Below are 13,976 nucleotides of genomic sequence, written 5' to 3' on the forward strand. Positions count from 1 at the left end.
AAATAAAAATGTCTGTTTCCGATCCGCCAGACTAGATGCCCCCTTCAGGAAGGCTTCCATTTTCTGCCGCGTTTCCTCATTGATCTGCGGTTATTGCACTAGATTCTGTGACTTCTGAACGTTTCTTACATCTTGGTAAACGCCACAAAAGCCGCCACGACCGTCACCAACTTTTGATCTTCGCCATTTTGCGCGGATTCATTTTCCGATCCTACAATCCCAGACATTTCTGATTTTCTGCCTTTATTTATACACAGTACAATGTGTCACAGTATTTACGGTAATGTACATGAATTACAAGAGCGCGGCCCCCCCGAGCGTGGCCCGGACCCCCGCACTCCTCTGATTACAGTCTGGCCAATGTGCAGCAATTGGCCCCATGGGAGCTGATCGTTTGTGCTTCTAAAGTGTCTACAATGGAGACGAGCGTCAAGTTCATCATAAGGAAGAGAAAATGGAGAATGAGCGAGCCGAGCGTGGCGGCATTATACGTCGCCCCCAGAACACTAGTAATGACCCCCGAGGCCACAGCTTATTCCGCCTTCTCCCGCTAGATCTTCGTCTTCTTCTCCTCTATGTTGAAATCTTGACTCATTTCGTAGAAATCCGGGATCTTCTTCTTGTTCTCCTCCTCGTTCTCGTCCTCGTCCTTCAGGTCGTCAGGATTTACAGGGACGTAGAAATAGCCCATAATGGAGAAGATGATGCTGACGGCGACCAGAAGGGCCCCGAAGAGGATGAACTCCGCCCACTGTGGGGTGAGAAACACGCGGTCATTCACATGTCAGCGCTGTGGTCTCCGCTGCTCGGGGCAGGGGTCCTACGGGTGATATCGTCATACCTGCTCCAGAGATCCCGCCTGGGCGACAATCAGCACAATCACGTTCCCGAAGGCGACGGTCAGGAGCCAGCCGGCCTGGAGGACGGACTTCATACTGGTGGGAGCCTGCGAGGGGGGGAGGCAGAAGTCACTCGCCTATTTCCGGAATATTCTAGTGACTATAATCCCACTAATGTCCACCTCGCCCCGTTACATGTGTCACTTGGGCCCAACTAGTCTGACGCTGGAAGAGCTCGGATAAATGACTACAATCACTACTACTCCCATCCGGAGAGTAATCGCATTCATTTGTCAGTAGTGGAGTCAATGGTGAAGAGCATCACTTATACTGGGTGGGCTGGGGGAATACTCGGTGGGCCCGTGATGGACGCCTGGTCTACAGCTGGCAGGGAATGTCTGTCTGTAGGGGGCACTATACCACCGATAATACAACCCCCCTCCAGAGCTTGGAGTGCACCCGCTGCAGGGGCCCCCAAACATTTCCAGGTCAGGGCCCGGTACGCCCCAGTCCGGCCCTATATACTACAACTCTCCTGAGCCATTACCTGGGAATACGAGAACTCCAGGCCGGTGACGGAAAACATGACCTCCCCGGCGCTCATCAGGAAGTACTGCGGCACCTGCCACGCCACGTGGAAGCTGTTCGCAGCGACGTCTTCTATTTTGATGGCTTCAATAACTTTATTTACATTGTCAATCTGGAAACAAGAAAAAATAAAAGTCCAGTACAGGAATAATGAGGAGGACGTATACCAGAGCGGTGATGGAGGAGGCTGCGCATACACAGACTGGGTCAGAATGCCACCGTATCACGCTCCTGGGAGGAGTGACCGGAGCACTAGAAGCAAAGCTCAGCGCCCAGCATGGGCTGTCAGGCCACCGTATCACGCTCCTGGGAGGAGTGACCGGAGCACTAGAAGCAAAGCTCAGCGCCCAGCATGGGCTGTCAGGCCACCGTAGCACGCTCCTGGGAGGAGTGACCGGAGCACTAGAAGCAAAGCTCAGCGCCCAGCATGGGCAGTCAGGCCACCGTAGCACGCTCCTGGGAGGAGTGACCGGAGCACTAGAAGGAAGGCTCAGCGCCCAGCGTGGGCAGTCAGGCCACCGTAGCACGCTCCTGGGAGGAGTGACCCAGAGCCCTAGAAGGAAGGCTCAGTGCCCAGTGTGGGCAGTCAGGCCACCGTAGCACGCTCCTGGGAGGAGTGACCCGGAGCCCTAGAAGCAAAGCTCAGCGCCCAGCATGGGCAGTCAGGCCACCGTAGCACGCTCCTGGGAGGAGTGACCCAGAGCACTAGAAGGAAGGCTCAGCGCCCAGCGTCGCCTGTCAGGCCACCGTAGCACGCTCCTGGGAGGAGTGACCGGAGCACTAGAAGCAAAGCTCAGTGCCCAGCGTCGCCTGTCAGGCCACCGTAGCACACTCCTGGGAGGAGTGACCCAGAGCACTAGAAGCAAAGCTCAGCGCCCAGCATGGGCAGTCAGGCCACCGTACCACGCTCCTGGGAGGAGTGACCCGGAGCCCTAGAAGGAAGGCTCAGCGCCCAGCATGGGCAGTCAGGCCACCGTACCACGCTCCTGGGAGGAGTGACCCGGAGCCCTAGAAGGAAGGCTCAGCGCCCAGCATGGGCAGTCAGGCCACCGTATCACACTCCTGGGAGGAGTGACCGGAGCACTAGAAGGAAAGCTCAGCGCCCAGCGTCACCTGTCAGGCCACCGTATCACGCTCCTGGGAGGAGTGACCCGGAGCCCTAGAAGGAAGGCTCAGCGCCCAGCATGGGCAGTCAGGCCACCGTAGCACGCTCCTGGGAGGAGTGACCGGAGCACTAGAAGGAAAGCTCAGCGCCCAGCGTCACCTGTCAGGCCACCGTATCATGCTCCTGGGAGGAGTGACCGGAGCACTAGAAGAAAGGTTCTGCGCCCAGCGTGGGCAGTCAGGCCACCGTAGCACGCTCCTGGGAGGAGTGACCCAGAGCCCTAGAAGCAAAGCTCAGCGCCCAGTGTGGGCTGTCAGGCCACCGTAGCACGCTCCTGGGAGGAGTGACCCAGAGCCCTAGAAGGAAGGCTCAGCGCCCAGTGTGGGCAGTCAGGCCACCGTAGCACGCTCCTGGGAGGAGTGACCTGGAGCCCTAGAAGGAAGGCTCAGCGCCCAGTGTCGCCTGTCAGGCCACCGTAGCACGCTCCTGGGAGGAGTGACCGGAGCACTAGAAGCAAAGCTCAGCGCCCAGCGTCGCCTGTCAGGCCACCATATCACGCTCCTGGGAGGAGTGACCTGGAGCCCTAGAAGAAAGGCTCAGTGTCCAGCGTGGGCAGTCAGGCCACCGTAGCACGCTCCTGAGAGGAGTGACCCGGAGCCCTAGAAGGAAGGTTCTGCGCCCAGTGTGGACTGTCAGGCCACCGTATCACGCTCCTGGGAGGAGTGACCGGAGCCCTAGAAGGAAAGCTCAGCGCCCAGTGTGGGCAGTCAGGCCACCGTAGCACGCTCCTGGGAGGAGTGACCGGAGCCCTAGAAGAAAGGTTCTGCGCCCAGCGTCACCTGTCAGGCCACCGTATCACGCTCCTGGGAGGAGTGACCGGAGCCCTAGAAGGAAGGCTCAGCGTCCAGTGTGGACTGTCAGGCCGCTGTAACACGCCCCTGGGAGGAGTGACCCGGAGCCCTAGAAGAAAGGTTCTGCGCCCAGCGTGGGCTGTCAGGCCACCGTATCACGCTCCTGGGAGGAGTGACCCGGAGCACTAGAAGAAAGGCTCAGTGTCCAGCGTGGGCAGTCAGGCCACCGTAGCACGCTCCTGAGAGGAGTGACCCGGAGCCCTAGAAGGAAGGTTCTGCGCCCAGTGTGGACTGTCAGGCCACCGTATCACGCTCCTGGGAGGAGTGACCCGGAGCCCTAGAAGAAAGGCTCAGTGTCCAGCGTGGGCAGTCAGGCCACCGTAGCACGCTCCTGAGAGGAGTGACCCGGAGCCCTAGAAGGAAGGTTCTGCGCCCAGTGTGGACTGTCAGGCCACCGTAGCACGCTCCTGGGAGGAGTGACCCGGAGCCCTAGAAGAAAGGCTCAGTGTCCAGCGTGGACTGTCAGGCCGCTGTCCCTTCCTCACTGTACTACATTAACTGGATAGAAGTAAAAACAGCAACGTCACGAACCAATAGGGAAAGAAATGGAAGTGATGTATTGCTGCTGAGAAACAAAGAGGAACAGAATTGAGAGTGCAGCTCTGAAGCACCGACTACTGAAATATTGTGCAGACAATGGAAGGATTAATGGATTCTGCTTGTATCATGGATGTCCTGCTGTCTACAGTCCTGTTGGGATCTGGAGAAGACCAAACAGAAAAGTCACTTACGCTTTTCAGTACAGCGGTGTACGCGCCTCCGAAATCCAGCAGTCCCAGGTCAATGTCGTAGTCCTCTGTGTTCCCAGTCAGACTCTTCGCAATGATCCTGGAGAGAGGAGCAGAGGATGAGGTGTCTGCACATAGACCGGGGGGCTCCACAGCCCAGATACAGGGACCTCCACCCCCGCCACTATCACAGGAGTTTGTTCTCACTTTACTGCTTCATATTAAAGATTGGGGTTTTACAGCTGCCAGAAAGTGAGACTCTGGAACAGTGCAGCGCATTACGTAGATTTTACCTGGGTGTGTCAGCAATCGTCTGCAGCCCCAATCTTTATTCAGTAGTTATGTTTTGGCAAATTAAAGGGATGGTTCACTTTCAAAACCATCCCTTTAATTTGGGGGGGTGCACTTACTTTCCTCTCTTCAGTTGGATTTCTCCCGATACTTTGCCCGGCTCTGCAGTGACATTTTTTCCTCCAATTCCCACATCGATGTTCACATTGAGCAGATTGATGAACCTGGTGGAAATAATGACGTCAGGAACAATAATCCCATGTGCTGAGCGGCGAGGTGCCGTCCCCCGAGTACAGCGGTCACATCCCCTCCCCCGCCCCGTGTCAGTCTCCACTGCAGCCCTGACATTGCAGAGAGGGCGCTGGTAAAATCTGAAGATGTAAGCGTGGTGCACACGTGTGGACACAATGTACGGCCAGTGAGACCCGGGCGCAGGCACCTACCTCACAGACGCCTGCCCATTCGAAGGCTTTTCATTGGGATCTTTAGTCTAGAAGAGAAGAATCTTATCCAGTGATTGGTTGTTTGAAAATCTACTCCCCGTCCGCACCCGATCACAACCGCTGTGCGATGGTGGATCAGAGGCCTGAGGTCGTGGTACACGGGGTGAAGTGTGCGGCTGCTTTCCATCCCTGCATCACCTGTTTATTACGTGTCTCACCTGTGTATTGTGTGTCTCACCTGTGTATTGTGTGTCTCACCTGTGTATTGTGTGTCTCACCTGTGTATTGTGTGTCTCACCTGTGCATTATGTGTCTCACCTGTGCATTATGTGTCTCACCTGTGTATTGTGTGTCTCACCTGTGTATTACATGTCTCACCTGTGTATTGCGTGTCTCACCTGTGTATTGTGTGTCTCACCTGTGTATTGTGTGTCTCACCTGTGTATTGTGTGTCTCACCTGTGTATTGTGTGTCTCACCTGTGTATTGTGTGTCTCACCTGTGTATTGTGTGTATCACCTGTGTATTGTGTGTCTCACCTGTGTATTGTGTGTCTCACCTGTGTATTGTGTGTCTCACCTGTGTATTGTGTGTCTCACCTGTGTATTGTGTATCCCCTGTGTATTGTGTGTCTCACCTGTGTATTATGTGTATCCCCTGTGTATTATGTGTATCACCTGTGTAGTGTGTGTCTCACCTGTGTATTGTGTGTATCACCTGTGTATTGTGTGTATCACCTGTGTATTGTGTGTCTCACCTGTGTATTGTGTGTCTCACCTGTGTATTATGTGTATCCCCTGTGTATTGTGTATCACCTGTGTATTATGTGTCTCACCTGTGTATTATGTGTCTCACCTGTGTATTGTGTGTCTCACCTGTGTATTATGTGTCTCACCTGTGTATTATGTGTATCCCCTGTGTATTATGTGTCTCACCTGTGTATTATGTGTATCCCCTGTGTATTATGTGTATCCCCTGTGTATTGTGTGTATCACCTGTGTATTATGTGTATCACCTGTGTATTATGTGTCTCACCTGTGTATTATGTGTCTCACCTGTGTATTATGTGTCTCACCTGTGTATTGTGTGTCTCACCTGTGTATTGTGTGTCTCACCTGTGTATTGTGTGTCTCACCTGTGTATTGTGTGTCTCACCTGTGTATTATGTGTCTCACCTGTGTATTACGTGTCTCACCTGTGTAGTGTGTGTATCACCTGTGTATTGTGTGTCTCACCTGTGTATTGTGTGTATCACCTGTGTATTGTGTGTCTCACCTGTGTATTGTGTGTCTCACCTGTGTATTATGTGTATCCCCTGTGTATTGTGTATCACCTGTGTATTATGTGTCTCACCTGTGTATTATGTGTCTCACCTGTGTATTGTGTGTCTCACCTGTGTATTATGTGTCTCACCTGTGTATTATGTGTATCCCCTGTGTATTATGTGTCTCACCTGTGTATTATGTGTATCCCCTGTGTATTGTGTATCACCTGTGTATTATGTGTATCACCTGTGTATTATGTGTATCACCTGTGTATTATGTGTCTCACCTGTGTATTATGTGTCTCACCTGTGTATTGTGTGTCTCACCTGTGTATTGTGTGTCTCACCTGTGTATTGTGTGTCTCACCTGTGTATTGTGTGTCTCACCTGTGTATTATGTGTCTCACCTGTGTATTACGTGTCTCACCTGTGTATTGTGTGTATCACCTGTGCATTATGTGTTTCACCTGTGTATTGTGTGTATCACCTGTGTATTACGTGTATCACCTGTGTATTACGTGCCTCACCTGTGTATTACGTGCCTCACCTGTGTATTACGTGTCTCACCTGTGTATTACGTGTCTCACCTATGTATTGTGTGTCTCACCTGTGTATTACGTGTCTCACCTGTGTATTATGTGTCTCACCTGTGTATTGTGTGTCTCACCTGTGTATTATCTCTCTATCATCTCCTCATTTTGTGCCACTTACGTGTATGCATCTTGTGTCTTCTACGAGGACGGAATAAGCTGTTTTAGATGTAAGGGGGAAGCTGCAGATGTGAGCTCCTCCCCGAGTGATGTGCACTTCTTGTGTATCCGTGATATTCAACTTCAAGTATTCAGGATCCTGCAGAAGAAAATCACATTACACAGACGGTATAACCCGGGCATCTCCTGTATATAATTATATATGTACAGCCGGTATAACCTGGGCATCTCCTGTATATAATTATATATGTACAGCCGGTATAACCTGGGCATCTCCTGTATATAATTATATATGTACAGCCGGTATAACCTGGACATCTCCTGTATATAATTATATATGTACAGCCGGTATAACCTGGGCATCTCCTGTATATAATTATATATGTACAGCCGGTATAACCTGGACATCTCCTGTATATAATTATATATGTACAGCCGGTATAACCTGGACATCTCCTGTATATAATTATATATGTACAGCCGGTATAACCTGGGCATCTCCTGTATATAATTATATATGTACAGCCGGTATAACCTGGACATCTCCTGTATATAATTATATATGTACAGCCGGTATAACCTGGGCATCTCCTGTATATAATTATATATGTACAGCCGGTATAACCTGGACATCTCCTGTATATAATTATATATGTACAGCCGGTATAACCTGGGCATCTCCTGTATATAATTATATATGTACAGCCGGTATAACCCGGGCATCTCCTGTATATAATTATATATGTACAGCCGGTATAACCTGGGTATCTCCTGTATATAATTATATATGTACAGCCGGTATAACCTGGACATCTCCTGTATATAATTATATATGTACAGCTGGTATAACCTGGGCATCTCCTGTATATAATTATATATGTACAGCCGGTATAACCTGGGCATCTCCTGTATATAATTATATATGTACAGCTGGTATAACCTGGGCATCTCCTGTATATAATTATATATGTACAGCTGGTATAACCTGGGCATCTCCTGTATATAATTATATATGTACAGCCGGTATAACCCGGGCATCTCCTGTATATAATTATATATGTACAGCCGGTATAACCTGGGCATCCCCTGTATATAATTATATATGTACAGCCGGTATAACCTGGGTATCTCCTGTATATAATTATATATGTACAGCTGGTATAACCTGGGCATCTCCTGTATATAATTATATATCTACAGCTGGTATAACCCAGGCATCTCCTGTATATAATTATATATGTACAGCCGGTATAACCCGGACATCTCCTGTATATAATTATATATGTACAGCCGGTATAACCTGGGCATCTCCTGTATATAATGATATATGTACAGCCGGTATAACCCGGGCATCTCCTGTATATAATTATATATGTACAGCCGGTATAACCCGGGCATCTCCTGTATATAATTATATATGTACAGCCGGTATAAGCTGGGCATCCCCTGTCCGGCTGTAGATGTCCCGCGGGTGTGTACAGGTCTCGTCTTTCTTACCTTGAAGTCCTCGGGGTTCAGCACCGGTTGATTCACTGGACTGTTTCCTTGAGAACTGATTGTAACTTCCTGATTTGCAAAGTTCAGAACCTGCAGGAAACTTTCTCCGGTTTTTGGAACGACGGGATTTGTTTCCTGTGGATGATAGAACCTTCCGGTGACTTCTCTGGAATTTACTATCACATAGGATTAGATACACAGCTCAGCACACAGTATCACACAGGAGAGGATTAGATACACAGCTCAGCACACAGTATCACACAGGAGAGGATTAGATACACAGCTCAGCACACAGTATCACACAGGAGAGGATTAGATACACAGCTCAGCACACAGGAGAGGATTAGATACACAGCTCAGAAGACAGTATCACACAGGAGAGGATTAGATACACGGCTCAGCACACAGTATCACACAGGAGAGGATTAGATACACAGCTCAGAAGACAGTATCACACAGGAGAGGATTAGATACACGGCTCAGCAGACAGTATCACACAGGAGAGGATTAGATACACAGCTCAGCACACAGGAGAGGATTAGATACACAGCTCAGCAGACAGTATCACACAGGAGAGGATTAGATATGCAGCTCAGCAGACAGTATCACACAGGATAGGATTAGATATGCAGCTCAGCAGACAGTATCACACAGGAGAGGATTAGATACACGGCTCAGCAGACAGTATCACAAAGGAGAGGATTAGATACACGGCTCAGCAGACAGGATCACACAGGAGAGGATTAGATACACGGCTCAGCACACAGTATCACACAGAATAGGATTAGATGCACAGCTCAGCAGACAGTATGACACAGGAGAGGATTAGATACACGGCTCAGCACACAGTATCACACAGGATAGGATTAGATACACGGCTCAGCAGACAGTATCACACAGGATAGGATTAGATACACAGCTCAGCAGACAGTATCACACAGGAGAGGATTAGATACAGAGCTCAGCAGACAGTATCACACAGGATAGGATTAGATACACAGCTCAGCAGACAGTATCACACAGGAGAGGATTAGATACACAGCTCAGCAGACAGTATCACACAGGAGAGGATTAGATACACAGCTCAGAAGACAGTATCACACAGGAGAGGATTAGATACACAGCTCAGCAGACAGTATCACACAGGAGAGGATTAGATACACAGCTCAGCAGACAGTATCACACAGGATAAGATTAGATACACTGAGCTCTGTCACTTACATTAGTTTTTATCTCTACAACTGTAGCAACTGCAAACGCCAGAGCTGCCAGGATCATCCCAATTGTCATTTTGGGAATAGGCCTGTGGATGATGAGAGTGATTATTCCTCCCTTGTATTATTCATCTCCCCCCTCCCCATATGAGAATAGATAGTCAGATTATTAACCCCATCACTGCTCACTTAAAATTGATCTTGCAGAGTTTGATCAGCGGGTAGATGCCGAGGTCGAAGATCGGGATCAGGATGAGAATGAGCAGAGGATTCAGGATCTGATAGAGAAGGGAGAGATTCATCGTGAACCAGTCTGGAGTTACAAAGGTTTTATCCTCCAGTCACCTCCAGAGCTGCACTCACTATTCTCCTGTTACATCATGCCTTATCCTCCAGTCACCTCCAGAGCTGCACTCCCTATTCTGCTGTTACATCATGCCTTATCCTCCAGTCACCTCCAGAGCTGCACTCCCTATTCTGCTGTTACATCATGCCTTATCCTCCAGTCACCTCCAGAGCTCCACTCACTATTCTCCTGTTACATCGTGTCTTATCCTCCAGTCACCTCTAGAGCTGCACTCACTATTCTCCTGTTACATCATGCCTTATCCTCCAGTCACCTCTAGAGCTGCAGTCACTATTCTGCTGTTCCATCTTGTCTTATCCTCCAGAGCTGCAGTCACTATTCTGCTGTTACATTGTACCTTATCCTCCAGTCACCTCCAGAGCTGTAGTCCCTATTCTGCTGTTATGTGTTATCTTTAAAAGTTGTGAAATATACTCTTCTGTGACCCAGCAGATATTTTATTTTATTTTTTTGGGTGGGGGGCCCAATTAGAAATTCTGCTATGAGGCCCCCTGTTTTCTCTGTACGCCCCTGGTGTATACTGATATACAGCCTACCTGCATCTGGTCCGGCTGAATCACAAATCCTCCCTGAAAAGAAACATAAATCCACAATTCATAAATTGTAATCATTTCACATTGTAAATTCTGCGGCCAAAAAAGTCAGAATCCACTCCCAGAATGCACTGGGAAATCTGCATCTCATCCATATTCATATACACCAGGATCCGCAGCAAAACTACCACTGCCAACCACAGGCGGAATATAACGAGGGCAATCTGGACGACCGCCGGGGCTCCAGGGGGCCCACGAGTACCCTGATTATAATGCAGCACATACTCACCTCGCTCCCCTTCACCCGGTGCAGATCACCAGGCAGCGACACTGCCGAAAATACAGCCCCGCAGCTCAGATCCAGGGGAGCTCCTGTCACCGGCGCAATGACGTCATCAGCCAGCGCCAGCGTGTGCACCGGCATCAAGAAGAAGTGGAGGAACGGAAGAGAGGGAGTATGTGGGGCTTTTATACGTATAAAGTATTTATATAGTAATACATATTCTTTACTATACTTTTTATAGTACAGTTGGAATAATTGTGAATTTACACTAAAAAAAATTTTTTTTGCATACCATTCTCAGGCAGTGCTGGCTCCTCCCCTCTTTGACGGGTTTTTATATGTGTATGGGATGTGTGGGGCTCCTGCTGTATATAGGAGGCCGTGTGGGGGCTCCTGCTGTATATAGGAGGCTGTGTGGGGGCTCCTGCTCTGTATAGCAGGCCATGTGGGGGCTCCTGTTGTATATAGGAGGTGGTATGGGGGCTCCTGCTCTATATAGGAGGCTGTGTGGGGGCTCCTGCTGTATATAGAAGGCCGTGTGGGGGGCTCATGCTGTATATAGGAGGCTATGTGGGGGCTCATGCTGTATATAGGAGGCTATGTGGGGGCTCATGCTGTATATAGGAGGCTATGTGGGGGCTAATGCTGTATATAGGAGGCTGTGTGGGGGCTCATGCTGTATATAGGAGGCTATGTGGGGGCTCCTGCTGTATATAGGAGGCTATGTGGAGGCTCATGCCGTATATAAGAGGCTATGTGGGGGCTCATGCTTTATACAGGAGGCAATGTGGGGCTCCTGCTGTATATAGGAGGCTGTGTGGGGGCTCCTGCGGTATATAGGAGGCTATGTGGGGCTCCTGCTGTATATAGGAGGCTGTGTGGGGCTCCTGCTGTATATAGGAGGCTGTGTGGGGCTCCTGCTGTATATAGGAGGCTATGTGGAGGCTCATTCTGTATATAGGAGGCTATGTGGAGGCTCATTCTGTATATAGGAGGCTATGTGGGGGCTCATGCTGTATACAGGAGGCTATGTGGGGCTCCTGCTGTATATAGGAGGCTGTGTGGGGGCTCCTGCTGTATATAGGAGGCTATGTGGGGCTCCTGCTGTATATAGGAGGCTGTGTGGGGCTCCTGCTGTATATAGGAGGCTATATGGGGGCTCCTGCTGTATATAGGAGGCTATATGGGGGCTCCTGCTGTATATAGGAGGCTATATGGGGGCTCCTGCTGTATATATGAGGCGGTGTGGGGGCTCCTGCTGTATATATGAGGCTATGTGGGGCTCCTGCTGTATATAGGAGGCTGTGTGGGGCTCCTGCTGTATATAGGAGGCTATGTGGGGGCTCATGCTGTATACAGGAGGCTATGTGGGGCTCCTGCTGTATATAGGAGGCTGTGTGGGGGCTCCTGTTGTATATAGGAGGCTATGTGGGGCTCCTGCTGTATATAGGAGGCTATGTGGAGGCTCATGCTGTATATAGGAGGCTGTGTGGGGGCTCATGCTGTATATAGGAGGCTGTGTGGGGGCTCATGCTGTATATAGGAGGCTATGTGGGGGCTCCTGCTGTATATAGGAGGCTATGTGAGGCTCCTGCTGTATATAGGAGGCTGTGTGGGGCTCCTGCTGTATATAGGAGGCTGTGTGGGGCTCCTGCTGTATATAGGAGGCTGTGTGGGGGCTCCTGCTGTATATAGGAGGCTATGTGGGGCTCCTGCTGTATATAGGAGGCTGTGTGGGGCTCCTGCTGTATATAGGAGGCTATATGGGGGCTCCTGCTGTATATAGGAGGCTATATGGGGGCTCCTGCTGTATATAGGAGGCTATATGGGGGCTCCTGCTGTATATATGAGGCGGTGTGGGGGCTCCTGCTGTATATATGAGGCTATGTGGGGCTCCTGCTGTATATAGGAGGCTGTGTGGGGCTCCTGCTGTATATAGGAGGCTATGTGGGGGCTCATGCTGTATACAGGAGGCTATGTGGGGCTCCTGCTGTATATAGGAGGCTGTGTGGGGGCTCCTGTTGTATATAGGAGGCTATGTGGGGCTCCTGCTGTATATAGGAGGCTATGTGGAGGCTCATGCTGTATATAGGAGGCTGTGTGGGGGCTCATGCTGTATATAGGAGGCTGTGTGGGGGCTCATGCTGTATATAGGAGGCTATGTGGGGGCTCCTGCTGTATATAGGAGGCTATGTGAGGCTCCTGCTGTATATAGGAGGCTGTGTGGGGCTCCTGCTGTATATAGGAGGCTGTGTGGGGCTCCTGCTGTATATAGCAGGCTATATGGGGGCTCCTGCTGTATATAGGAGGTGGTGTGGGGGCTCATGCTGTATATAGGAGGCTATGTGGGGCTCCTGCTGTATATAGGAGGCTATGTGGGGCTCCTGCTGTATATAGGAGGTGGTGTGGGAGGCTCATGCTGTATATAGGAGGCTATGTGGGGCTCCTGCTGTATATAGGAGGCTATGTGGAGGCTCATGCTGTATATAGGAGGCTACGTGGGGGCTCCTGCTGTATATAGGAGGCTATGTGGAGGCTCATGCTGTATATAGGAGGCTATGTGGGGGCTCATGCTGTATACAGGAGGCTATGTGGGGCTCCTGCTGTATATAGGAGGCTGTGTGGGGGCTCCTGCTGTATATAGGAGGCTGTGTGGGGGCTCCTGCTGTATATAGGAGGCTATGTGGGGGCTCCTGCTGTATATAGGAGGCTGTGTGGGGGCTCATGCTGTATATAGGAGGCTATGTGGGGGCTCATGCTGTATACAGGAGGCTATGTGGGGCTCCTGCTGTATATAGGAGGCTGTGTGGGGGCTCCTGCTGTATATAGGAGGCTGTGTGGGGCTCCTGCTGTATATAGGAGGCTGTGTGGGGGCTCCTGCTGTATATAGGAGGCTGTGTGGGGGCTGATGCTGTATATAGGAGGCTGTGTGGGGGCTCCTGCTGTATATAGGAGGCTGTGTGGGGGCTCCTGCTGTATATAGGAGGCTGTGTGGGGGCTCCTGATGTATATAGGAGGCTGTGTGGGGGCTCTTTCTGTATATAGGAGGCTGTTTGGGGGCTCCTGCTGTATATAGGAGGCTGTTTGGGGGCTCCTGCTGTATATAGGAGGCTGTGTGGGGGCTCCTGCTGTATATAGGAGGCTGTGTGGGGGCTCCTGCTGTATATAGGAGGCTGTGTGGGGGCTCCTGCTGTATATAGGAGG

At 50.5% G+C, this 13,976-nt stretch overlaps 1 protein-coding gene across 2 annotated transcripts in view; it reads right to left on the reverse strand.

Annotated features, from left to right (window-relative positions):
* Positions 1-216: 216 nt before the first annotated feature.
* The window catches only part of SLC15A2 (solute carrier family 15 member 2), a 77,826-nt gene continuing 64,066 nt past the window's right edge, over positions 217-13,976 (reverse strand). For both annotated transcript variants that reach the window (XM_075318753.1, XM_075318752.1), the window contains 11 exons: positions 10,493-10,525; positions 9,779-9,867; positions 9,597-9,678; positions 8,376-8,510; positions 6,880-7,017; positions 4,906-4,952; positions 4,582-4,686; positions 4,175-4,271; positions 1,387-1,539; positions 842-946; positions 217-751 (listed from right to left, as the gene is read on the reverse strand). In XM_075318753.1, the coding sequence (XP_075174868.1) occupies positions 551-751; positions 842-946; positions 1,387-1,539; positions 4,175-4,271; positions 4,582-4,686; positions 4,906-4,952; positions 6,880-7,017; positions 8,376-8,510; positions 9,597-9,678; positions 9,779-9,867; positions 10,493-10,525 (1,185 nt within the window). In that variant the 3' untranslated portion in view covers positions 217-550. The remainder of the gene's footprint in view (positions 752-841; positions 947-1,386; positions 1,540-4,174; positions 4,272-4,581; positions 4,687-4,905; positions 4,953-6,879; positions 7,018-8,375; positions 8,511-9,596; positions 9,679-9,778; positions 9,868-10,492; positions 10,526-13,976) is intronic.

This window comes from Anomaloglossus baeobatrachus, chromosome 7 (genome assembly GCF_048569485.1).
Source record: "Anomaloglossus baeobatrachus isolate aAnoBae1 chromosome 7, aAnoBae1.hap1, whole genome shotgun sequence".
NCBI lineage: Eukaryota > Metazoa > Chordata > Amphibia > Anura > Aromobatidae > Anomaloglossus > Anomaloglossus baeobatrachus.